The sequence below is a fragment of the Zootoca vivipara genome, chromosome 1 (assembly GCF_965207765.1).
Source record: "Zootoca vivipara chromosome 1, rZooViv2.hap1.1, whole genome shotgun sequence".
NCBI classification, from domain to species: Eukaryota; Metazoa; Chordata; class Lepidosauria; order Squamata; family Lacertidae; genus Zootoca; species Zootoca vivipara.
Genome location: NC_142582.1, coordinates 71606086 through 71633748, shown reverse-complemented (window position 1 = coordinate 71633748; position 27663 = coordinate 71606086). Strand labels below are relative to the sequence as shown.

At 40.3% G+C, this 27663-nt stretch overlaps 2 protein-coding genes across 14 annotated transcripts in view; one reads left to right on the top strand and one right to left on the bottom strand.

Moving 5' to 3' along the window:
* Positions 1-24876, bottom strand: part of IMMP1L (inner mitochondrial membrane peptidase subunit 1) — a 41238-nt gene extending 16362 nt beyond the window's left edge. The window contains exons 1-7 of one of the 9 annotated variants that reach the window (XM_088653846.1): positions 23873-23941; positions 10948-10978; positions 9407-9500; positions 7854-7964; positions 6142-6321; positions 5582-5713; positions 4603-4691 (exon numbers count right to left, since the gene is read on the bottom strand). In XM_088653846.1, the coding sequence (XP_088509972.1) occupies positions 4603-4691; positions 5582-5686 (194 nt within the window). In that variant the 5' untranslated portion in view covers positions 5687-5713; positions 6142-6321; positions 7854-7964; ... (1 more) ...; positions 10948-10978; positions 23873-23941. Of the gene's footprint in view, positions 1-4602; positions 4692-5581; positions 5714-6141; positions 6322-7853; positions 7965-9406; positions 9501-10947; positions 10979-22739; positions 22832-23872; positions 23942-24577 lie in introns of those variants that run through there. The other 8 variants (XM_035117926.3, XM_088653850.1, XM_060275344.2 and 5 more) reach the window with 8 other exon arrangements.
* The window catches only part of ELP4 (elongator acetyltransferase complex subunit 4), a 152455-nt gene continuing 148223 nt past the window's right edge, over positions 23432-27663 (top strand). For 4 of the 5 annotated variants that reach the window (XM_035117904.3, XM_035117893.3, XM_088653794.1 and 1 more), the window contains exon 1: positions 24018-24238. In XM_035117904.3, coding sequence (XP_034973795.2) covers positions 24043-24238 — 196 coding nt within the window. In that variant the 5' untranslated portion in view covers positions 24018-24042. Of the gene's footprint in view, positions 23529-24017; positions 24239-27663 lie in introns of those variants that run through there. The other variant, XM_088653799.1, reaches the window with a different exon arrangement.

The following is a 27663-nucleotide window of genomic DNA, read 5'->3' as shown; positions in this document are numbered from 1 at the left end:
CTTTCCTACTTAGGATCCCCACTGCACTTGCCAGGTCAGGTCTGCATGTGGTAACCAAATACAAAAGTTTGCCAATCGCTGACCTGTATTGCGTGTTGTTTGGCAGCAACTTCGAACCTTGTTGATTCTTCAAGAAGTCTGTGGCCATCGGTGTCGCAACTGGGTGTGCGTCCTGCATCTGCATGCTTTCAATCAGTTCAGTTATCTTTTGCCTTTGGCTGAGTAAGAACGATCCATCCTCTTCTCTCTCAACTTGAATTCCCAAGTAGTATTTCACTTTTCCAAGTTCCTTGACCTCTACTTCCCTGTTGAGGTGTTTGACTATGTCTTTATAGTCTTTCTCATTTGACGTAGAAATTAAAAGGTCGTCAACAAAGGCTAAAATGTACGAAAACTGTCCATTCCTTTGTTTGGTGTACAAGCACTTATCAGCAGTCCCTTGCTTGTACCCAAGCTGCACCAGCATCTCATGGAGTTTCTGGTTCCAAGCCCTCGCTGCTTGCTTCAAACCATAAAGTCCTTTCTGCAGCTTGCACACTAGATGTGCCTCATTTGGTTTAATGAAACCTTTGGGCTGCTTCATATAAATCTGCTCAGAAATTTCGCCGTGAAGAAAGGCTGTCGCAATGTCAATATGGTAAACTGACATTTGCTTAGATGCTGCAATACTTAAAAGTAGTCTGACACTGCTGTATCGAACTGTCGGTGCAAACACTTGATCGTAATCCTCTCCATACTTCTGGGAAAAACCTTGTGCCACAAGCCTAGCTTTGTAGCGTTGCACCTCCCCTTCTGAACCCTTTTTAACCTTGAACACCCATTTACTTCCAATTGCTTCCTTACCAGGAGGTAGTTCTGTGAGTGTCCAGGTCCTGTTCCGATGAAGTGCATCTATCTCCTCCTGAGCAGCTTTCCTCCAGAGACTGGCTTCATCTGGTGGCATCCTCTCTATCTCTTCCCATTTGGAAGGTTCCTGTGGAGACGCCGACCTTGTAAGGTAGGACAGCCGTAATGGTGGAACACCTCTGTTGGTTCTGGATGAGCGTCTGACCTCTGGTCTTTCGACCGCATCAGCTTCCTCATCCTCCTCCAGCAGTGGCATATCCCCATACAGCTGCTCGTCATCATCTTCGTCTCTGGTGCTGCCAGGGGCCTGGACCTCCACGTCTTCTCGGGTGTCACCTATAGGGGGTGCTACGACACTAGAAGTTGGATTAGTACTTTGTATTGGTTCAAAAGGAAAAATCACAAATTCCTCATCCTGTGGCTCCTTGGAACAATCAATGGCAGTGTCCTTTGTATCAACTTTGCCTTGCTCATCGAAGTAAATTACATGCTGCGAACTTGTCTTGCCAGTTTGCGGATCCAAGACTCTATATCCTTTTCCTCCAGAAGCGTACCCAACTAGGATCCCTGCCTTCGCTCTGGAATCAAGTTTGTGTCTGTGCTCCTTGGGCACATGATAGTAGCACAAACTTCCAAATACACGTATATGTGACAAATTTGGGGCTTTTCCATGCCAAAGTTCAAATGGTGTGCGCTCTGCGCCTTTTGTGGGCAGTCTGTTCTGAAGATAGACTGAGCAACGAGCCGCTTCACCCCACAGCCTGTGTGACAAGTTAGCTTCCTTTAGCATGCACCTTGTCATTTCCAAAATGGATCTAAATTTCCTCTCTGCAATTGAGTTTTGTTGGGGTGTGTAGGCAACTGTGGTCACGTGTGATATGCCTTCTCTAGCCATGACGGCCTGCATCTCATGTGAACAAAATTCCCCACCATTATCGGACATTAAAATGGAAGGGGCTCGCTGGAACTTGTTCTTGACCATGTTAAGATAGTCCCTGAACAATTCCACTGTCTCACTCTTCTCCTTGATAAAGTAGGCTACGCAGAATCTCGAGAAATCGTCCAAAAATATCAAAATATATTTATTACCTCCTAGAGAAGACACATTCATTGGTCCACATAGATCTGTATGGACAATGTCCAATACTTTAGTGCTTCTCTTCTCTGCACAACGTGGGAAAGAAGGTTTAGTTGCTTTCTCACTAACACAAGTTATACATTTTGATGTTGGTGTATTTGTGTTGCTTTGCTTTACCTGCAGACCTCTCACAAGATCACCTTTCTGTAGTTCCAGAATAACGTTGGTGTCTCTGTGTCCAAGTCTCTTGTGCCAGAGTTCCAGACTTCCTTCGTCCTTTTGACTTGGTTGCGCCACCTTTGCAGACTGGTTCTGCTGGTTCTCTGAAACATTAAGCTCATATACACCATCCTTTAGTGTGCCTTGAACATAAACTTCATCATGCTTAGTCACAATACATTGTCCTTTTTCAAATGTAATTTTAAAACCTTTCCTGTCCAAACTGGACACGCTGAGTAAGTTGCAATTAAGCTTTGGTGCAAACTTAACTTCAGTTATCTTAGTATTAATTGTTTCATGATCTACGTTGAATTTCAAATTCACAGTTCCTGAACCAATTGCCTTTACAATGTTGCCATCAGCAATCTCAATTTCAGAGGTTTCATCCCCATTAATCTCATTAAAATACTCCTTTTCATAACAGAAATGAGAACTCGCTCCACTGTCAAGAATCCACTTATTGCGCTTATTTTCACAATCCTGGACAGCTAAACTCCTCTCCTGCATCAACATGGTTTGCTCATGACTCCCCTTCTTAACACCTTGTGGTTTTGAGGGGTGGGATTCAACTTTATCCCCATTTTGACTCTTGCAGTTCCTTGCTATGTGGTTTTTCCCATTGCATTTAAAACAAATTATTTCTCTAGATGTCTGTCTGGACTTTCCAAAATGCTTGGATGCATAGCTGCTATCCTTCCTCCTTGGATTCCTTTCTTGAGAATCAAGGCTATCTCTGCATTCCTCTCTTAAATGGTTGATAAGCTCATTAAAAGTTAAATCCTTTGTGTGATCCATTATACTTTTAAATGGAGCAAACGTAGGTCCCAATGATGCAAGCATAAACGTTACTTTAGTCACATCATCAAAGGCTCTGGGAGTAAGGGCAATTCTTTGAACAATCTCAGAAAAATTCTTAAAATGCTCTGTAAACTCTTCTCTAGAATTCATCTTCAACTTGAGTAACTTATCCAACAAGTATCTATAGGAACTCTCTGTAGATTGTGCATAAATGCGTTCAATGTCCTCTAGGATCTTAGATGCATCATCTTCAAAATTTATCATTGATAGATGCTCATTCCTCAAACTGCTCAAAATTATGTGCTTGGCTTCATCATTTTTAATACTCCAAGCTTCTATCTTAGCTAAAGCTTCTGCATCGGTTCCTGTAGGCTTTTCTTCCTTAATGGCCTGCAGAACACGCCTAGCAGCAAGATAAACTAAAACGCGCTGCTTCCACTGCACAAAATTATTGTCATCCAGCAGCATAAAACTTGGTCTTGCCTCACTATCAAAACTGGAGCTTGCCATCTTAAAACTTCAAAAATTTCCAAAATTCAAAAATCTTTCAAAAATCAAATTCAAAATCTCAAAAATATCTTCACTACCTCTGAGCTTTCTCAGTGCTGTAAACTCTGAGGGAGGGGAGGGGTAGTTAATCCCCCAAGCACACTGCAGAACAAAGAGACCATGTGCTCAACCAGGAAATCCTAACTGGAAAAATCCTACAGAGTTCAAAATCACAATCCAAATCAATCCTTCAAAAATACACAAAATACGCAACTCTGGGCCGCAATAACCCTATGTGGGAATGTTCAGGAATGTGGATGAGGAGATATTGTTTAATATATCCTATCCCCGCTTGCGCTAGCAAGCACAAAACTTTAGCAGAGTAAAACATTCCCCTTTTGCAAAATACACAGCAGAAGAACGTTTGCGCAGGCTTGATTTAAGCCACTAAAATAAAGTGTATTTTCCTGGTATTTCCCCTTTTTCCCTCTTAAAAGAAAAGACACAACACAATGCTCTTAAAAGTATAAAAGATGTTTACTTACAAGCATCTCGAGGTACAGCACACTCAAGAGGTAGACTTGCTTAGTTAAAAGGTAATATATACATTGTGAAGTTCACTTATAAGAAGTGAGACTCCATCTCATCTCTCTCTCTAGGCTGGAGGCCTTGAGGGAGAGACTCACTAAGATGTGTGTAGTCCAAGAGGTCTGGTCCAAGAGAGGGGAAATGGCTGTTTCCTTCAGGATTTATCTGCCACTTCCTCAACTCATTTGCATGTGAAGGAAGAGGAAACTACGCTTAGTCATATCCTCCTCCTCAGTCCTCCAAGTGGACTATCTAGGGATTGTTGTGACTTGACTGCACTTAACCCTTTGCATCCCACAAAAATAAGCAATCCTAAAGTAGGGTGGCTATAAAGAAAACCTGTGAAGATAATCCACAATTTCTCAGTCTCTGAATTAATACCAAAATATGCCAAAACAGGAAAGTTTCTAGAAGGCATAAAATGCTACTCATATATTCTCCCAATTTAAAATAGGTAACTTAAGGGTTTATGAAAAAATATTAACAAAATTAACAACAAAAGCAGCAGTATGATTATAAAGATAAGCTTAATCAGTAAGCAAGTATCTGAACAAACAGAACTATGGAAAACTGGAGCAACATACTTCTGAATGTTATAAAAATGGCAGCTAAGATTCTCAGAAAACACAATATCAGAATTTTGAATTGTAGGCTCCATTGAAGGTCCTGAACACTAAAAACAAAAATAAAGAGGACAATTACTATTTGAGAAGTACGTTATCACATGTAGTATTTTAAATAAATAAATTACAGTATCTCTAGGCCAATCTGGTAAATATAAAACAGCTCAGCTTTCTCCAACCTGGTGCCCCTCAGATATTTGGATTACAGCTTCCTAGAAGTCCCAGCCTGGATGGCCATACAGATGTGAGTTGTATTCTCCAAATATCTGGAGTGCCCCAGGCTGATTTTCATGTGTAAACCTGTCTCCTTGATTTCTATAAGTTTGATGTCTCTCTCTATACATTCTGGTTCCACTGTGCCCTGAATTCTCACCTGAGATGTCAGTGAAGTTTAGTATTACCGTAGTTTTGGGAGCTCAAAGAGGCAAGCGTTACAAACCTACACATTCTTCTATGGCTCAGATTGAATAATGAGCCAGAGAATAATTCCTGAGTTACGTTTTCTTGCTTACTCAGCCCTAAACCTATGAAAATAGCCATGTATTGATAGTTTCCAGGGACTGAAGTTAAATAGAGGAGCATCATTTATTTTAGTTACTTATTTTTAGCCAACTGTTCATTCAAAAAATCCTAGTGTGGGGTACTACAAGTAAACAGTGCATGAAATAACTAGGCAAAAGCAATTCTATAAAACCAGTCAACAAACCAATCTAAAAACCTGGGTAAATAAAAAAGGTGTTAATAGGTGGTGAAAACCCACCAGGGTCAGAATCATGAGCAACCTGCTCAGTTTAAAGAAATCTTTAAAAGTTCAAGTTATAAAGTCTAGATGAGTATACTTCAAATACTTCTTTATTAATACAGACGGCTGGGGTGTGAAAGCTAAGAAACTGAAAATTGACATGGTAATTTTATTATTTGATAGCCTTTGTTAACTCACCACAACAATTCCTCCAAGGTATTCAAAGGCACAATGTGCTATGCACCCATACTGAATAGTATATCCAAGAAGTCGAAAAGTCTTTCTAATGACATCTTGCAACATATCAGTTTTATGGTTGTGCAGCTGGTCCTAGTTTAAGGGATCGGAAATACACCACATATGAATTCTCACCATAGTACAAGCATTCAACAGAATTTATAAAATATACTAACTTAAGATGCTACATTTCAAAAACCAGGATTCAAATTAATTTTCAGGGAGATTCATTTGGTCAAAAGTTCAAGAAGAATTTTAATGTGGGTTATGTAGAGCTGGGGGAAAAATCACAGAAGCAACTTGGCCTCTTGCTTAAAAGCACAACTATTCTTTCAGCAAGACATTCCAAATGTAAACTACCACTTAGGCTTTCTTCTTAATCTCTCATTTCATTCATTACGTATTTCACATAATTAAAGAATTACAAAACATTGATACAAAACAAGTAACACAATGACAATAAGAGATTAAAATAACTAATTAACATGATTTAATTCAAGTTTTAGATAATAAAGATTTACTTTGCAGTTTACTGGTAGCTGGTACTGGTAGAGTGTGAACCGATTAATTTTGGCTATAACGTCATTCCAGAATTGTTTGTTTAGGCAAGTCCAGACGATGTTGTATGTAGTCTTTTGGAGCCCAGCATCTCCAACATAAATCTGAACTATCAGAGTAATTTCCGTATGGTAAATTTCAACCTGTATGGAGTAAAATGTGATTTGGTAAGTATTTTTGTAGACCCTTTAAATATCTTTATTAAGCATATTTGTTACCATTCCTTCACAAAAAGTCCCATAGTGGGTTACATCACAATAAAACAGTAAATTACAATATAGGGATAGCAAACATTTAAATGTGCAATCAGTGAATAACATCATTTGAAGGAATGTTGTTAAATATTACCATTCTTGTTCTGAACTGAAAAATTGTGTTTGGCTAATAACCGATATATCTTACTAATCAGTTTCTGGATGTTGAGATATGTTGTACAAGAATCAAACGCCTTAAACCTTATAAGGATGGCTGAATTTAGCATGTTACAATATATCTTACTTGAAAATATTTTTAAAAAACATACTGAGTGAAAACCTTTCATTCTTCATACAGAACTATATGGTCATTGATCATCCATCTGTAATTTGTTTTGATATTAGCTCCCACCTATATCTTTAAGTTTCATTCATTACGAAAGATGGATGTCAAATGTGCGTTCAATATGGTACCATCACAATATGGTATCCGCCAGTCCCAGTCTAGATACAGTGGTACCTTGGTTTACGAACTTAATCCGTTCCGGAAGTCCGTTCTTAAACCAAGGCGTGCTTTCCCATAGCAGCAGGGGACTCAGTTTACAAATGGAACACACTCAACAGGAAGCGAAACATGTTCTGCTTCCAAGGCACAGTTCACAAACCAAAACATCTGCTTCGGGGTTTGCAGCATTCTTAATCCAAGTTGTTCATAAACTAAGCTGTTCTTAAACCAAGGTACCACTGTATTCAAAACACAGAGGTGGTTCTGATGGGACAGAATCACAACGCTAGCTTCTGGCAGGTGTGCTGCCACTGCTGACCTGGAAGTAGAGGGTGAGGTGAAGGTAAGATCAGTGTAGTGCAAGTGCAATGACGGGAATATTAGTTTCACCCAGCTACTTCACCTACACCACCTCTCACACCTCGCTCTTTCCCTCTTGGTAAGAGGCAGTGACACACCTGCCAGGAAGCTAGCATTGCAGCTCCACCCCACAAGGCAAGCTGTTTCTGTTATTATTTTGGATAATAGGCAATATAATAGATACGTGCCATAAACATGAAGAGAAATACACATTACCCATTTCCATAGCTGCCAAGTCTCCCGTATTCCCCGTGAAACCCCCGTTTTTCCAGCTGTCCCCAGCCGAAAAAACAGATTTTTTTGTTTTTCCCCGGTTTATTCTGGCGTGGCGGCCATTTTGGAACTGGGCAGAGCATGCTCAGAAGTGACTTTTGATGCTGCTTTGCCCAGTTCCAAAATGGCGGCAGCGCGACTTCTGGTGCGGCGGCCATTTTGGAACAGGGCAGAGCAGCATCAAAAGTAGCTTCTGAGCATGCTCCGCCCAGTTCCAAAATGGCAGCAGCGCCACTTCCGGTCTGATACTTCTGGTCCAGTCCCTTATTTCTCAGGCCGGAACTTGGCAGCTATGCCCATTTCTTATAGAATATGTTTCCCTAACCCTACTGGAAGTTCTCACATCTCACTGTGGAATATCTTTTGCCTCCTTTGTAGCCTCAACACATTGCTGGCTCACAGTCACATTAAGACTTATCAAGATTCTCTTCTGTTATTTCCATTTAATGAGTTCCTATGAGAAAACAAAGTGCTTATTTCTGGGTGTCAAATGCATCAATTGAATATAGAAGAAACTTCTAAAACTTATATATGGAAATTAGATGACAAATGAAGCAAAACATATCAACACAACAACAGAAGCACAGTTGTCAAGAGGAAAACATTAATTAGCTGTCTACCTATCCGGTATCCCTATATCCACTTGTGGAGATCTTTGAAATTTTAGAGGAAAGATAGAAAAAGCTTTAAATGACTGTGCAGCTAATTCCAGTGTTGGGATAGGAATCTTTACTTTCATATTTAAACACAAAAATTCAACTATAAGGAGAAACAGGAACCTATAGAGATGGTGGTTTTATTGCGGTTGTTTTCTCTTTAGTCAAAACCGACTTCTTGGCTCTTGTTTTTAATTGTTTTCCATACTTGTCTGCTTTCGAATCTGTTATCCTCCATGGGCTGAAATCTCTAGAATACTGTACCTAAGTATATAAAGGATTTGGCAGTCTTACTATAAGCTACTAATCACTATTCAACAGTAACAGACACAGAGAAACTATTTCAGTAACATGCTGGAATTGCTAACCCACTATTCACAAAGTTGATATGTAAGGTATACCATTGGCAAAACCTTAAAATAAATTATCTTCCTTTTATGGGCAAAAGGGCACACGTAAACTGAAACGGGAACAGCTGTATTTTGAACTAATTACGCTTTCAATCATAGTTTACTCAGAAGCCACAGAAAAAGTGTTGCGCTTTAATCAACCCAGGAAATTATAAGACTATGGGTAAAACCTTGATGTCAGAGGGCAAAATGTTGTGAGTTTAAAACATTTTTTGTAGGTAGTAAAAGAAAGATTGAGTGTCAGCAGATCACTCAGTGTCATAGGACAGGTGGGAATTAATGACCACAAAGTATCTAGCAGGAGCTACAGTAACAAAGTCTCTCCTGCAATAATTGCTAGAATGGCCTCCTCGGTTAAGGAGCAATTTGAGCCTGAAAGAAGTTGCTTAGTTGTCTAATTCAAACACAAGACGAATATAACAAGAGAAAGAAAGGCCCAGACACCTGAGGAGAGCATGAGAAAACATATGCATCAGAATGTTATATGGTAAGCAATACATAAAATAACTTTTGGAAACCAACACTCGAGATGTCAAGAACATGTGTAATGCAAGGAAAATATCGAAGTCAAAGCTCTCTTTTTTCCTGGCACAGATCTCATGAGGGCTCTTTGCCCAATTTTCTACTCATATATATGGGCCATTTCTAGTGAAATGATTTCATTTGATATTAAATTAGTCTGAGTGTTATAGGGCTTATAACACCAGGCTTATTACAGAAACCGAGTCCTCCTCCTAAGGATGTCATTAAAGCACACAATATGCTCTAAATATACAAAGCAGGCAGACTGCCCACTGTTCCATTCACGAAGTGTTAGGTTTTGACCATACCATGCTTTTAATAGCAGAAGACAGAGTGCTTCAACATCGTGGAGAGGTCGGGTAAATTTCCAAAGCCCTCCAAATATAAAAAGGGAGAGGTTTCCTATATTTCTCCGAAAATGTGTTGAGCAATGGAAGGAAAGAGGAGGAGAGAGAGATGAAGAAGAGAAATTGTCATGTCAAATTTTATCAGGTGGAATGGGACAGTACTGAAAGGAGAAGGGAAAATGGATATAGTGGTACCTCAACTTACGAACGACTCGACAACCGAATTCTTCGACTTACAAGTGGGGCAAATGGCCGCACGCCTACAAATTTCTCGACATTCGAACGGAAACCACAGCGGTTTTAGATAGGGTTTTTTCGACTTACGAATTTTTAGATGGGGTTGCTTCGACTTACAAATTTTTCCGTTTCCAATGCATTCCTATGGGAAATCGCGTTTCCAATGGCGCTTTTCGACTTACAAATTTTTCGACCTACGAAGGTGCCTTCGGAATGGATTAAATTCATAAGTCGAGGCACCACTGTAGTACCAGGATATAGAGGTCTGATGCTGACCCATGAGAGTACAGGTGGTGACCATTTTGTGCAGGGGTTCCATTCCTGACCCCTGTGCGCATCGGCAGAGCACACATGAGCCAAACCCAACTCACCCAGACCCTCCAGCCCCGTTTTCAGGCCACTTCCGGGTCGGCAGCAACAAACATGTGTTTGGACATGCATAAAATGGTTGCTGCCTGTATTGCACCTTAAAGTGGTTTCTGTAAATCACTTTTGAGTTTCAAACTAAGCAACCACTGCAAGGTTCCTCATATGTATAAAATGATGTGACAGGAGGTCCAAAGAGTGCTGATTAGTTACACTGTTAAGTCAAGTGCTTCTGGCCACTAGAATATTTCTGGAATTCGAACAAAGTGGTTATCCGGCATAAAGAAGCACTGTGCTTCAGTTACAGTACTTGTAAATTTACATTAGAAGGCGCCTATTAGTGGCATTTCCCTGAAAAAATATTATTCACACATTTCCTAAACAGTACTGCCATAATTATAAAGAGATTAATGTAATACTTCAAGATGTTTAACCATTTGTCACACAGTACACTTGTCTGCAGGTAAATACAGCAAGTATAAACACCGATGCAACAAAAGTACTATTTGAACTACATCTCACCTACTTTCATATACAACCAAGGGCATAAACATTCCTTCAGCCAAAATCTGTGTGGTGTACTGTGGAGATAAATTCACAAAATTGCATAACCTTGTGCTAGGCTGTAAAACAGTTCAAAAGGTATATCACCTCTGTGCTCCCTGGAAAAGAACAGTTTGTGTGGTTCCCTAGATCATGCCTATGCAGCATGGTAATTTGTGTGTGTGCAGATTTCTTTTCAAGTGTGAGCCTTTATGGAGTGCAGCCTTAATTGCTTATGGCTAATTCATCACACTGATATGTACTATGCAATAACTCACTGTCAAGGCTTCATCCAAGAAATATAAACTGATGTGGGAAGACACTCATTCAGATTTGTGGTATAAAATATATTTTACCTGATACTTTTCATCCAGTCCAAAGTCAAATCTGAAATATAAATACAAGAATCTTTGCATTTTTCATTACCCGATTCCCACCCCCCTTGTTTATAAAATTAATCACAGCTAGCAGGGTTGAAATCGCTGTGAGCTTCATGAATGACATCCAAGAGATGGGAAAGGATTAGTTCACAGTTGCTGCCAGTTATAGCGCCAGGTGGCTTTTTCTGCAGCGAAGGTGTTAGCGATAATCCCATTACGCTGGTACTAAATCTTGCAGACATCAAAATTATCACCAAGGTTCCTTTTCATCCCATCCTTTCCAAATGACTGGAAGTCGCTTCACCTGAAAGAAGTCAAATCCACATGCAGCTGCTGTTTTAGCAGCCAGCAGACTCCCCGAGAATGCCAATCGTGATCCAATTTCGCTGTGCTGGTGGCCCCTATTCCCTGTCCAATAATACATCTGTTAAAAAATCCTACAGCTACAAATCAAGTTTAATCCTACCAGGGACCTCATGTTGGTCTTGTCTTCCAAAAAGGCAGCAGGTTCTGCTGTCTATCTCTGCTAGTGTCTGGGGAATACCCTTTAAATCTCAGTCCTACTTAGAAGAATAAGCTAAGGATCACAAAACATGACCTTAAAACCCCCGATATGACTATATTCTGACCCAGAGGCATTCATTCTAGGTGAAGATTAGAACTTTGCATAATAAGATTACACAGCAAGTGAATGATATCAAGGGACTATCCATATGCAGCCGCCTGGTTTTCTATAGAGAGCCTGTGCTCTGCAATATGCAGTGTAGACGAAACAGAGCTTTGCCTTTCTAGATGAAGTAAAATAGATTCACATAAATTAGTTGGCCATTTCCAGATTCCTAAATCCCCTATTACATCTTTTATTGACAGCTCCTGTGAGGATAGCACAATCATTATTTCTTTTTTGCTGTTGGCTTCTGAAACAATGGAGCTCTCTAAGTGAAATGTACATGGACTGTGTGTGGAAATTAACATCTTGTTTGCTGTAATCTTGGATTACAATTGACATTGTGCATAATAAAAGCAGGAAACATGGATAGAATTATCTTCTTCCTGAAACCAAAGGCTTTCTCAAATTCATGAAATAAATAGTGTAAGATAAGAATTTTTAAAATGTTGTTGCCATTCATATATAATCTTTAAACCAATTAAATGCACAACTAAGTAAGCCAAATATATATATTCCAATTTAATATATATTCAAATCCTCCCTGTTAATTAATCATGTTTGCTGTGGACACATAAAATTATCAATAAGCTTACTGATTATGAACATTTTTGTTTCTCTGCTGTCCTCCTTAGGGTACCTGATTATAACTACTTTCTTCTTAATAAATTCCAACTGAAATCAATGAAACGTACATATACATGTGCTTATTGCACCTTGACGTTTATGTGAGTTGTAGAATTTTGAGATATATCAATCCATCTTTTTTTCTGGAATAATAAAGAAGTCAATACTTTATTGATTTTAACTCATTATTAGAAAAACAAGCTCCATGCACATACAAAATGGAAGGGGCCAAATGTTTTTTTATCATCTGTGTCACCAGTTTCACATTTTAGGATTAATACTTGAAATGCAAAGATACATTCATACATGTTCTGCATGGTTATCGGCCATAAACAGGCTTAATACATATTGCAAGATTGCAAATAATTAAACAAGGTTGTGCAATTCCACACCACAGCAAAATTTGAAGACGTGTAAAAACCATCGGAGTTGCCAAATGTCCATATTGTACTGAAATAAGCAGAAAGTCAAGCCTTCCTTGAAATGTAACTACAGACGAAGTCTGAAATGTAAGTAGCCTTCAGAATCCTTCACCAGTTTGCTGAAGAAAGGGATTTCCTGTTACGTGTTTGTTTCAAAATTCTTCCTCAAACAGCTTTCCAAAATCTTTATTCATGAAACTGCTTCTGTATTGCTGGTATCATGACATACATATATAACTGATGACTATTAATATGTAAGTGAGAATTATTTACTGCTTCTCTGGAAATTAGTAGTCCTAAAGCTGTCTGAGCACATGGAGTACAGGTGCTAGACATGGTGTCATTTCTCATGTAAGGGTCATTTTCGTAGGGGCAGTCAACACAGATATGTGTTTTCTTTTGGTGTTGACCTGGAAGTTTTCCGTCATCAGCTTTTGCCTTGAAAGCAAGAGCCTAGGTTCATAAGGGCTTTTGGAATTTGAGGAGGGGGTACCTAAGGTTTTTGAGTGGTGGGGGTTACCAGTTGGTGGGTACTTACGTTCTAATAAGTCCTTTCCTCTCCTATTTTTACTGCTGCAAAAGCTCACTGTGGCAGCCACTTTCCATCTGCCACCCTTCAAATGTGGAAAGAAGCTACATGATGATGTAACCTCATTAGAAGGGTTATGGAGGGGAACAACCACTTCCATCAGGGACTGCCCCAGCAATCTCCACTGGAATCACAGTGTGTCATTGTTCTGGGACATTCTGCAGGGAGGGAGAATGGCTGCTCATAGGCAGCTGCCACAAAGATCTCTGCTGAAAAGGTCTTTTTACAACTTCAGGACCCAGTATCCACCCCTAGCTTAAAACTCACTCCCCACCCCGAGCCAAAATTTTCAAAAAAGCTTCAAAAGGAAAGTGAACCCATTGGGGATATCCAACCCATTCCAGGGTGTGCTGTGCACCCAGGAGATCCAATTCACACAGAAAGTTCCTGTATGAGGACTTCCCCAATGGCTTAAATGTCAGAATCATCTCTGCACATGTATGCTCATTAGATTTGTAGAGTTTATTGCCATTTAAGTCAATAGGAAACCAATATTATATGTATTGCCCGTATGAAGGATGGGTAGAAATTATTGAAAGTTGTAAATAATAGGCAGGGAATTTGCCCAAATTATTATATTTTGTATACATCTTATGGCACTACATATTTTTTCTACATAAATTCTCAACACATATCTTTCCAACCATCTTTAAATATCTAACACCCATGTCTATGTATACACTTTTGGAAGAAAGCCCCATTGCTTTCTATGGACCTAGCTACTTAGATAAAAACTGGGATGCATATGACCAGAGTAATAGAGTATGGAACCACATTTGATAATTAACACTCCATTAATACTCATTTGAGGCTGTTGCATTTATGTGACAAATAACAGAAATCAATATTTAATCACATGGCTATATTTTCCTCCATTTTTGGATAAGCAAAACAAATACAGAGTTTCTAAACATGAATAGATGAGTGCAATGATATTCAGTCTCAGTTAATCCCCAGACATCTAAATCCATGAATAAAAAATCATCAGGTTTAAATACACTGAGCCTATTAAGCAAGAACAAAAGCATATGCACAAAAGAGCTTTTAATATATTTCAAAGCCCACAAGAGCCATGGTCTCATTAAAATTATAAATTACTCAAACATGGAATGAAGATTCAAACTGCAGTGCAGCTAAGCAGATTACAGAAAACCTCGCGTTCCATATGATAACACACCATGGCCCTCCCAGATGGGGGCCTGGAACAAAAAAGGCCATCACTGCAGCTAGGGAAAACCACCTTGTGATCTCTGGTTTCTGTTCAGCAGATGACAGCCAAATAATATGTTGATTATTCTGTTTGTGCTGCTAAGCTTGTAAGATGGCATAAAAGCGATATGATCTATTGTGAACTCAATGCTAATGTGTTGCTCTACTCATAAATGATATACTGAATGTATTTGGAAACAATCTTTTATCTTTTAGGCCACTTTTTAAATGCATGAAATGAAATAAAAGGCAGCACCGAACATTATTAAATATGATGTTTTTAAGTAAAAGAGAAGGGGGAAACCTGACATAGCAATGACAAACAAGCCTCAGTCATCGCTTTGTGAAGTCAGAAGTCATATTTCTATTGCATTTAATGGGGTTTGGATCAAGCCCTTCACAAGCCAAGTACAGCCAACTTTTTCTACATCAGTATCATGTTAAAAAATTGAAGGCCTGAACTTAAAAGCAACAATACAGCTTTAACTTTGAATGGTCATATAAGTGTATATATTTAAAAATTTACAAAAGGGTAAAAAGTTTTGAGTTTCTGCCATGCCATTTCGTTTTATAGCATGCCTGTTGATATGCCTACATACTATCTTTATATCATATAATTTATGTTTCCTTGTACAGAAGTACTAATAGCCTTCTAATAATTAATCAGAGTTATGTAGCAGAATAGAGTTTGACTGTTGCCGTATTTGTTTCTGAGACTGAGACCTGGCATATCAAGAGGTCATAAAGAAAACAGTGGTCATATTTAAGGAAAAGCCATTCTGAAGAACTACTGACCTCTTCCATTGCTTCCAAAATGTTAATGAGCAAGTGAAACAGGATTCACAGATGTTTCTTATTTTCAGTCAGATGCACACAAGACCCACAAATGCAATTTGTGTCATTGGTTAAATGAAAGTAGATATGAACTGTGTTTTGAACAACAACATTACTAGGTGATAGCAAATTACTTCCTCCAAATCCCTCTTCAAAACTCAAGTCTCTGGGAAGCCTTTGGAACAACGGTCAAGTCCCGGGAAACCAAGGTCAGACCTATCATTAGGCAGAGTGAAGCAAGTGCCTCAGGCAGCAAATCTGGAGGTGGGGGGGCAGTAAAAGCATCCCCCCCCCGGTTTTTTTCATTGAGCCTTCTGGCTGTGCCCTTCAGTCATAACACCCCCATAAATAGTTGGCTGCCTTCAGGTATACTTAAATAAAATCCACTGTCAGTCCAGTTGGCTTCTGTACACAGAATGGGGAAGAATTGTCCTTTTATGGTGAGCCAAATGTTTAAGGCCAGCCATGCAACTTGTTGTTAAGTATGCCAAAGTACATGTAATTGGTATAACTGCATATTCGCCTCCTGTTTACCATGCCATCTCGTGCCTTTCCCTATAACAAATAGATGCAATTAGCTACCTGAAACAAAGGAATGTTTACTTATACTTATCTTTCTCATCCTCAACATAGTGACCTGGATCCTAACAAACTTTCAACTCATGGAATTGAATTCAGTTCATTGAAAAGCGCTTTCCTGTCTCCCCCGTTCCACTGTAACCCTCGGCATGCATACACCCTGAATATTTAGGGATGAGGATCCCTCTAAAATAGTGTGGCACCCCTCCCTAATCTTTCAGGGGTTCCATTTGCTTACCCAGTGTTTGTGTTTCCTTTGGAATGAGGTACAGTGGAGACTGTGCTGTCTTTATGATACATGGTTTATTTACACATATATAAAACCTGAGTCTACAATGGAGGGGTTCACAGCATTAAAGGGTCTTGCTTCTCCCATAGCTGCAGCCTTGGATTCAAACAGTTCTGAAACATTGCTCTCTCTCCAGCTTACAACTTTACTTTCAGGTCACATCACTCCAACTCCACTCTAAACTCAGGCTTTGCCCTTCTAACTATGAGTTGAGGAAGGGGCCTCACCCATTTGCTATCTCACATAGAGCTCCCTTCCCTTGTTTCCCTTAATGGTCCATCAAACAGGCTATCACCTCAATACAGGAAGCTAGCCTGCCTTATATTTTAACACTTGCTGGATCCAGAGGTTAGAAGGATTTCACATACAGCCTACTTCCCTCCCTCCCACCCCCCACAAAGCCCTCATAATTTTAGGATGGAATGAGGCACCCGGGATAACTGCAGAATAAGGAAGGGTGAGTTGCACCCCCCCCCAGCCAATTGTGATGGTCATGGGGCACACAGGGGGAGGAAAAAAGGGGGGACTCCATTGTGCAAGTGGAAGCCCTTGTGAAGAGCTTGCACTGATGGGGCTGCTTAGGCAAACCCCACACCAGGATATTAAGTATTTCTAAATAAATAAACACTACTCATTTTAATGGAATTTATTTCCAAGTTAGGTATCATTAGGACTGCATCCTTGATGTACTTTATGTGCATCCTTAATCTTTGCACTAGTACAAGTCATGCATTGCCTATTATCTCTTCCATTTGCTCTAAGTATGTTTTCCTGTTTCAAATATGTACACCTTTTTCTGTTTTGAATATGCACAGTACACATTAGAAGTGCTACCTACCAATGACAAATATTATCTGAGCAAGGACTCTATAAACCTTGGAAAAACCCATATACATAATGACCTGTACTGTCCTGCAGTAAAATTTTATAGCCCATTTTTTCAAAGATACTGAACTTACTGAATAATGGCAGAAAACACAGTACATTCAGCTGCTAGTTCAGGCATCAGTAAAGCAAACACGGTAGAGAAAATGCCTTACATCCTGGGATCTTAAATTTTTCAAGCTCTTGAAAACACTATCACTGTATTGGTTGTAATTCATAAAAATAATTATTTAGAGGACTGTTTATGGGATTGTTCTCAAAGATAATTTGTCTGATCGAAATTCATCTGAGTGATCATCAGACAATGAAAACGTCTTTCAGTTTTCACTGACATGTGTTAACAGAAAGCAAATTTCCTTCAGCTTAGATATTTCTAACATTGTTTAACACTTTTATTCTTCTCAGATCTAAAATGATTAAAGCATGCTATAATTTAGACTCCTGGTACAGATTTTTAAAAAGTGTAAATACTATTATGAGATATTTCTGTTGGAATTCAAACTGAAATTGGCATTGCTCGTCAGAAGCAAAGAATCCTTCATGGGGGGGAAACTTATACAAGACTTGCCCATATTTGAAAAGATGTTGCTACTGAGTAACCAGCAATATTTTTTCTCCCTGAGTTGAAAACGTCAAATGAAAATACAGTGGTACCTTGACTTACGAAGGCGATCCGTTCCGCGGCGCTCTTCGAAAGTCGAAAACTTTGGAAGTCAAAGTGTCCATTTTGCGCATGCGCAAAGCGCGATTTTGCGCTTTGTGCATGCACAGACTGCACGCCCCGCTTCTGCGCATGCGCAGAAAACACACAGAGCGAAAATACTTCCAGGTTAGCAGACTTCGGAAGTCGAAACCTTCGGAAGTCGAGGCATTCGTACTTTTTAAAAAATCACATAAAAACACATTCAATCATAATCAGTTCAAAACAGTAGCAAACTATTGGGATACTAACTCTCAGCAGTCCAACCAAAAGGTATGTCTATGTCTTCAGTTGATATCAGAAGACTGCTAATGAGGGTGGCAACCGCATCTCCATCAGGAGAGAGTACCACAGCCAGGAGACCACAACACAGAATGCTTTTGCCCATATTCCTGTACAACATGCTATATTCCTGCACATCATGGGACTCAAAGAAAGGACTTCCCTGAAGAATCACAGCTCAGGTTGGCATCTATTGGGAGGGGTATTTCTTTTAGTCCTTGGGTCCTAAGCCATTTAAGGTTTTATATACTAGTGTCAACACAATGAGTTGGTTCTGGTGATTAACAGGTCATCAGAGCAGCTATATAATCCCCTTTTTCTGCCCCACTTAAGAACATTGCAACTGTGTTCTGTTCCAGCTGCAGCTTCTGGATCATTTTCAGATACCGTACTTCTACACAGAGTGCATTGCAATAGACCAATCATGTAGTCACTAGAGCAGGCATCCCCAAACTTCGGCCCTCCAGATGTTTTGGACTACAATTCCCATCTTCCCTGACCACTGGTCCTGTTAGCTAGGGATCATGGGAGTTGTAGGCCAAAACATCTGGAGGGCCACAGTTTGGGGATGCCTGCACTTGAGCATGAATAACTGACATCTGACTATCCCTGTTCAGGAGTGGACAAAGTCAGCAAACCAGCAGAAGCCAGAAAAGTGTGGGAAGCAACACTCTCACTATGTTCCTGATGCATAATATCTGCTGCGGAAGAGCATAGCAGCCAGGGGCACTCATAGCACTACCTTAACATGTCACTGCTGAAACTGGTACCACAGATTAGATTCCATTTCACAGCATCTCCTTAAACAGTAAATCAACCATGTTTTACTTAGAGTAGACCCATAAAATTTTCAATGGGTCTACTCTGAGTAAAACACACCCAAAGCTTCTGCAAATGACATTTTACTTTCCTCACAGAACATCATTCCAATTTAAAGTAGGACTTGAGCTGTAAACTTTACCATTTCCATCACATGAATAATTTCTTGGAGCAAAAGAAATTGCTCCCTTAGACGCCTTTCTCCCTCCCATATCTTCTATTAATTAGAATTTCATACCATTTAACTGTAAATAAGACCACTAAGCAGCTATGTCAGCCTTCTAGCATTAAAGTACTACCAACTTCTTGATGTAAAAAAAGGGAAGTCAGTTCTGTGGATAGCTTTTTCAGTACAGCTCTTCTTACCAGAAAGCTACCTGAGACTCATACATACCCCACCCCATGAGAAGTTACAATAATGAGTAGTCCTTTGATGCTAGAGAAACAGAAACTATGTGTATCAGTGGGAAAAGTTCTAGAGACCTGATGTCAGATCAGAGACTCCCATCTTTGCCATGGACTCTTGGTGTGGCCGCAGGCAATTCATGCTCTCCAACTCTTAATTATCTATCACTAATATGGGAGTGAAAGTCAGTTCAGACATCCAAAGGAGTGGGAAAATATAAAGCATGAATGGTATGTCATAGTGATCTGCTTCACAGTGTCACCTGATTTGTTTGTGTGCCCGTATACACATGCATATGAACCTGCATCTTACATGTGTTCGTGGTAACAACTGATGTTAAAATAAAATGCTTGATAATAAGCTTCTAAAGCACTCGCGGTACAGTACTGGTAGTATTACATACTGTTTCACAACCTGGCAACATGAGACATGCCTTTATTTGATTCTTGGAAGTTACAAAAATGTGAAACAATTATAATGCCCACTTTCTGTGCTCATTTCAGCCTGGAGGAAAACTGAAAAATATGGGAAGGAATCAAAGAGGGTAGAGTCCAACACACAGGAAAATCATATGCATCTAATATAACCCACAAGAACTCATACTCTACTAACAGTGCAATTCTGTACATGTCTACTCAGAAGTAAGCCCTACTGAATTCATGGGGACTTACTTACTCATACTATATATGACTGCAGCCTAAATTTGTTAAAGACATTGAGATGCTACTAGATTATCTGCAGTTTATCAGAAAGTAAGTTTTCTTTGGCAAGAATTGATCCAATCTATTCTATAACATACAAATATATAGTTCATTATGAGAAAATAATTTTCCAGCACCAAAATTCCTAATTTTCTTCTCGTGTTAAATATTCAGCTAATTTGCACCAAGCTAGGATTACACCATTTATACTATATTATTGAAACCTTGGAAATAATAGTATGCATTTCTTTTTTGTGTTCCTTTTTAATATTCAGGAAGCTTTTAAAAGTCAGCAATAATTATTTTAATCTATGCTCTCTGTTTTTCCTTGGGATGGTTCCCAGAAAGACCCATCTCCACAATACTATCTATTGTTTGTACAATGTGGCCGCAATCCATAGCCCCAGCAATGAGATGGAAGACATCAAGTTTGCCCAGGGAACTTTGATTTCCCATAGCAAATTGTGGACCAGAACTACTTGTACACACCATTCTGTCTTTCTGGAATGCAGCCACTATAATTAAGTTGGCACTTATAAAATATATATAAATCCATGTATTTTTCATGAAATTATATGACTTGAAAAAACAAAACTTCAGCCTTAACTCTTCACTACACAAGCAAGCTTGCAATTTGGATGGGTTATATCAGAGCAACAAAGAAAATAATACAACAAGTTTGAAACACCACAGAATACCACCATGGTCAGGATCCTAGAGCTAAGAAACAACTTTTCAGCCTCTAATAATACGCACACTGTCTTGGGAGTAAGTTCCACTGAACATGGTGGGTTTTTTATTTTTTTAGCAGCAGCTGTCTGTATGGCACTTTAGAGCACAGGTTCCTTCCCCAAGAAGCTTGCACAAAAGAAACAACACATGAAGGGAAAGCAACAGGCAATTGTTTCCATTAAAGATGCTTAGAGTTAGTTACAGGCCCAGTTACAGTAAGGCATGAGAAGTAGTGGTTACATCAAAGGATTAACAGAAAAGGTGAATTCTGTAGAGATGCTTGAAGAGAAGTGGCATCACACAGGCATTCGGGGAAGAAATTCCAAAATGCATATGATTGGGTGGCATGTTATGGAACTTACTGGGTGCAATGTGTTTTCAAAATGTTGGCTTCTGCACTGAAGGTATTAGATTTCTCAAGCTTATCCCCTTCTTTGTTTGTAAAAGGATTAAGAAAATGAAGCCATCATCTTTGCACCTGTAGTCTCTGACCCATTCTATTGAAATACCTAAGAACATCTCAAGAAGCTTGAGCTCATAGCACAGCATAGCTGCCAAGTTATCCCTTTTTTTAAGGGATTTTCCATTATGCTGAATAGGCTTCCTCGCGAGAAGGAATGTATGTAGCACAGACACTTCAGGGAGCTGTACCGCATGGCTGGTAGCTTTCCTTGTCAGATGACTCAACAGTTAATCTGATTTAGTGACTATAAAACTTTAATCAACAAAATCCAATAGTATTACATTTTCAAGCTGGTCTCTGACCGTAATAAATTTCATGTTCATGTTCAAGAGGGTTTTGTGTATAAAGGACAGGTGCCGCTAAGAAGATTATTTAAAATAGCAATGTAACTGATGACAGTGCAGGTGTTACCCCTTCCACTAAATCATCTGCTTCAGTATGGGAAACAATGATGAAAGTATTCAGATTAGTATAACTTTGTGAAAATAAGAATTATAGAATTTTATAAATTCATATACAGATTTTAATATTTACACCCTATAAAAAAAGAAAGAAAATGTCTCATCGTGCTAAAAAATACGTTATAGCCTTAGGGTGTGTTGAATTTTGTAACTTTCAGATTTCAAAAATTAGGGGTGCTAAAAAGTTGTAATATGACTTGGGAGTTCGAAAGATATTTTGATTAAATTAATATAATTTTGCTTTGCTTGGTAAGTAAAATGTTTTTAAAATTGCATAGAAATTGCTAAAAATGGTTACCAAGTACTTGCAGTTATATTTAATATTAATATTATTATCATTATAATTTAGCATTTCCTGACATTTTCAGAAGGTAAAACTAAAATTCCCAAAGAAGTTTATGTGCTTCTTCATTAAATGCAGACTTACCAAGCTAAATCTTGTCCAATCAAAAATAATAGCAGATTTTAATTCCTCACACCCAATAACATATTTTTAAGGCCCTCACTAAAGAAATTTGCAAAAAAATAAGTTTCACCCCCTAAAATGACCTTGCTTGCATCTAGTTGCAACCTGACTTTGGAATGTATTGGCCCATACCAATTAGCAGATAGATGCTTATGGCTTTTAAAAAATTACTTATAACTCAGATAGAATGTACACCACAGATCAGGAAAGGTCTCACCAAAGCCAAGAGGATGCCAGCATGGTTAATGAGCAGAGTCATGGGAGATATTAGAGGCAATAAGGCTTATGTCAGGAAACGGAAGTCTTTTCCAAATGAGAATAAAAAAGAACCTGAACTCTGGCAAAAGACATGCAAGCAGATGTACTAAAGGATGCAAAAAAATGCACAGTGTGTTATTGAAACACTAAGGCCAACAACAGCAAAATATTTAAATACATTTAGTACATCTACGGTATACTAAAGGAGAAAAAGGAGACTGAAGCTGAAGGGATTCTTTGCATTGACTTCAGTGTGGAAGATGTTGGGCAGACCCCTGTGCCTGAAGTAATGTTCTCAGGAAGGGAAACTGAGGCAAATAGTGATGTCAAGAGACAAAGTTCTTATTGGCCTAGATAGATTTTTTTAAAAAACACACACCAATATTTGGGTCCAGATGACATTAAGACAAGTATTCTTAAAGAATCTGGTGATGGGAGAAACGACCCAATAATCTTCTGAAGTAGTCACACCTGTGGATGAAACATTTTTCAACATTTTGCCAGCACTCTATACTTGTCCGTCCCTGTGCACTTTCACTAGTGCCCTGATCTTGACAGAAGATATATATAGCTGAAGGCAAGTCCAGGTTCAAGAGTTCAGAGGCAAGGCATACGTTAAAATGCAAATGGAGGATGCTTCAAATTGCTCTGAAAGGCAAGTTGTAATGGTCTACTGACCCACCCCGTGGACCAGGATCCCACCCTTTGCCGCCCTTCCCTCTCCATGGCCTGCAGTGGGGTAAATATGAAGTGGGAACCCAATAGGCACGACAGAAAGGTATACACAAGATTTCACTGCCATATAAAGCAATTTAAATTGGTATCCATGTACAAGTTCCAATGGATCTCCACAGCCAATGTCAAGCAAGTGATTAAGTGCTCATTAATCACTCCTCATTAATCCTGGAGAGCTAATGTGGCTTTCCTGCCGTGTAGCTAGAACCTTCTGAGTCATGTACAATGAAATCTCAGAAACGTATTGCACCGAATTACAGTCTTAACTGTGCCAGGCCAGGCACCACCCAACCACCTTCCCAATTGGCCTCACGAGCATTAGCTGACACGGAAAACAATTCGAACAAACGACTTCACTGCTGCACGATCCAATGCATGCTTACTGTCCAGTCAACCCCACAGTGCAGTGAAGGGGGGAGGGCATTACTTTCCGGTAAGTATGCAAAGAACACCAACACTTTAGAAAGTTGAGTTCTCATAAGGAGCCAGGTGGGTGGATCGAGGTGAGGTGGCTCCGGCCCGCTCGTCACAGGTAGCAGCAAATATTTCCCCCCCACTCCCGCGGGTCACACACCGCTTCCTGCACCTAAGCAGGAAGAGGGAAGTACAGTACAGTATATCTCGTTTCCAAATTTTATTTAAGGGAGGGGGGAGCTTCCTCGGAAGTGTCCCGTTGCCTGGAAAGGCCCGACTGACTCTCCCCTCCCTCACGGAGCGCTACGAACGACACCTCTTGCGGACAAGCTCACGAGCTGCCTCTTCCTGCCCTTGACTCACCTGCCTGGGCCAGAAGCCGCGGGGACCGAGAGCCCTACTCGCCTACCCCCAGCCGACGCAACTGCGCCTGCCAACAACCGGCCTCCCCATTGGCTCGCCGCTCGTCTCCCCCCACCTCCCGCCGCTCCTCCGCGCCGGTCCTCTTCCCTGTCAACGGCGCAGAAGCTAAGATGGCGGCCTTGGCGACCGGCGGGCTGGCCCAACAGCAGCAGAGTTCCAGGGCTACGACGAGTTTCCAAAGGAAAGGGCCGGATAGAGGAGGCGGAGGCGGCGGCCGCTTGGCCGTTCTGCCGGGCACCCGGCCCTCGGTCCGGCACGGGCAGCTGCTGCTTTCCAGCGGGGTCCCCTCTCTGGACTATGTGCTAGGTTGGTGCCGGCAGTCTCCTGACACGTCCCGCCACCTCACCGTGGGGGTTTCGCGATAGTCAAGCGGGCTGAGGTGGCCTAGGAGGGGGAGGGCAAGCGAGGCGAGGCACTGGGGCGCTGCTTGGCTCCCCTCAGTAGCAGCCCCTCCGAGCCCCAGAGCTGCTTCACTCCTGACTGAACCGCTGCCGGGTTCAGTGTATGCGGAGGATAGCCGGGAGGCTGCGAGGGAAGGGGAAGCGAGGGCGGGGGTGGGGAGCGGGACGGATCCGGCCGCCTCATGCTGCTGGGACAGGGCTGTGGGTTCGACCTCCGCGTTCCCACCAAGCCCGTGGTACTTACTCTCCATTGCCCCAGGGGCTAGTATTCCTCCCAAGGAAACTCAAGGAGAGCATGGATTCTTGAAATGCGCGCTGAGCCTTGAGGATGGGAAGTGGAGTCAGTCCCGGCAGAGCAGGCATGCCTTTTTTAAAGAGACGTGCCGTCATCTGGATAGCCACTGGCTGGCTGTCCTCCTTTCGCATGTTTTCCCTTGCTCGGTCGCTGATGCCATGCCATCAGGATGGCGTTGCCTACGAGAGTGCCTTCTCGCATCAAAGCGTCCATGAATACAAAGCAGCCTCACGCAGCAGTTTCTGTGTAGAGGCTCTGTGTAGGTTTGCTCAATATCGAATTAAAAAAAAAACCTCGGAAATCTAACGCTCCGGGGCACATAGTAGCAAGATAGGAATGGATTGAGTGGAACCCAGCAGTATTCAGCATATCCATGTAATAGCTGCAGTGTGCACCAGTTTCACCCTGCAGACCACCCACAGCCCATTTTACTTGTACTGCTGTAAAACTTCTTGAAGTGGTACCTCGGGTTACATATGCTTCAGGTTACAAACTCCACTAACCCAGAGATAGTACCTCAGGTTAAGAACTTTGCTTCAGGATGAGAACAGAAATCGTGCTCTGGCGGCGCGGCGGCCAGAAGGAGGTCCCATTAGCTAAAGTGGTGCTTCAGGGTAAGAACAGTTTCAGGTTAAGAACGGACCTCCAGAACAAATTAAGTTCTTAACCAGAGGTACCACTGTACTGAGTTAAATGTGCATTATGTTAGAGACTGGGCATGTATGTAAAAAGAACTGTGGGAGCAATTAGTGCTTTTATTTGTTCGTTTTTAAACTTGTGCATCTTGCTTCATACCCAAAGTGCCCATGTGGGTAGTTTCTGGAAAATAAACATAATAAACATAATGGAGTTGTTTTAAAGCTACTATAAAGTTGGTGTGGACCTGATGTGTCTGCTTGGGAAACTTCTGACACCTCATGGTAGACACGTTGAAACTTCTAAAGGAGTTGTGCACTGTGTGTGCAAGTTATAAATAAAACACAATGGTTCAGGTGTAAAATGATGCTTAAGGCCACTTGGTTTATATGTGCAGTACACCACTTGGATCCTATAAATTTAGTCCTCACTTTTCAATAATCATACTTGAAGCCAGTGGAACATGTACATTGTGGTCAAGACCTTGGTTTAAAATTAATTTATTCTTCCTAACATTTAGGACGTATCATTTTGAATCTAGCTAGAACTTCATGTATCTCTTTATGTTCAGATATGAGTTGCATCATGCATCAGGTCTTTTATCTAAAGATGGTCACTTCATGGGCTCACAGATTTGGGAATGTAGTGGTTTGGTGGGGTGTCACTACCACAGGGAATTCCCTGCCATCCTTTTAAGGGAAAAGGCCTATGAGGAAGTGAGTGATAATTTAGTAGGAGCAGGAGTTGCTACAATATACATCGGATGCGAGAATTGTTGTTAAAAATGTGCCCTGAAGAAGGAATTTTCCAAAATGCAATTAGCTTATAGTAAACAACAATTTGAGCAGCTGGAATTCTACCCTCCCCCCCACCTCTTTTTTGCTTGGCAGTGGTACTATTCCAGTTTTGTAGTTTTTCTGTGTTCCCATTTCTGACAGAAGAGATGTGTAAAAGGGCCATGTGCAAAACTATGTGACCCTCACTCTAAGATTCCCATGTACATGAATCTGTAAGTGAGTACACAGATTTGGTTATATATTAGTTTGGCTGGGGATGAGTTCAGTAGTTTTTTGTGAGTACGGTTATATAGATGTGTATGCAATTCTCACATCAGCAAACACCTTCAAAAATGTAATGCGCTAATCAGGCCTTGGGTAGTCTGCTTTATACAACCATTGTACTAGATTAGATTAGATTAGATATGGTCTTCCTTCAGACAGAAAAGCAGAAATGAAAAACTATCACTGATTCAATCTTATTTTATCATCATTAGGAAGGGAACAGTTGCCAGTGGATCATTTTAATGCTTACTCAATAGGAAAACTGTTAGCGGAACATTTTTGCCAAATGCCATTGGCTGCACCCCATCTCAAATTTTGTATTATTGTAATCCTTGCTTCTAGTTAATTTTTTGTGTTATTTTGCCTTCTCCAATATATATATAATCTTTAGTTGGGATGAGATCATTTTGGAATCCCCCATCCTGGCTGATGCTGCCATTCTGAAATACAAGATCTAGTTCTTCACATTATGAGGGCATTTAAATTTCACACATGACCATGAACATATCATTCAGAAGTGATTACAGTCATAACTGAAATCCAATTTATTTCAATAGGAATGAAATTCAGCTAACTTGGCCAGGGTCATTAGCTTAAAAAAATTATGTATGTTCATTTATTTTGCATTTTATATGCTTTCCCACAAAGAGCTTAGTAGGGGTGTCCACAAAGGTCCACAACCTTGTGGGGTGGGGTAGGTTAGTATGTGTGACTGGCACAATGTTACCAAGTGAGTTTCACTGTTGTGTAAAGATTTAAACTTGGATCTCCCTAATCTGACATCGACCAAGTAGACAGTGTCCTTTGCCACCAATGATTCTGAAGGCAGCCCTGTTTAGGGAAGCTTTTAATGTTTAATAGATTATTGCATTTTAATATCCTTCTAGAAGCTGCCCAGAGTGGCTGGGGAAACCCAGCCAGATGGGCGGGGTATAAATATTATTATTATTATTATTATTATTATTATTATTATTATTATTCCTGTTTGGAGGTCCCAGATGTTATTATCATCATCATCATCATTAACTAGGCTGTTTCGCTCATCAGTGTGTTCGTTCCTATATAGTTCTTTCATCCACTTACTACTTATGGATAAATAATAATAATAATAATAATAATAATTTACATTATTTTATCAAATGATGTCAGTGTTTCCTTTCTTTACAAACAGTATATATAAACAGATGGGGGAACCTATGACCCTCAGATGTTGAATGACTACAACTTCCATTGTTCTGGACTGTTGGCCATGCTGGCTGATAGGAGTTGACGTCCTGCAACTTTTAGAGCACCAGAGGCCCCTTATCCCTGACATAATTGAATAACTTGGGGTGGGAA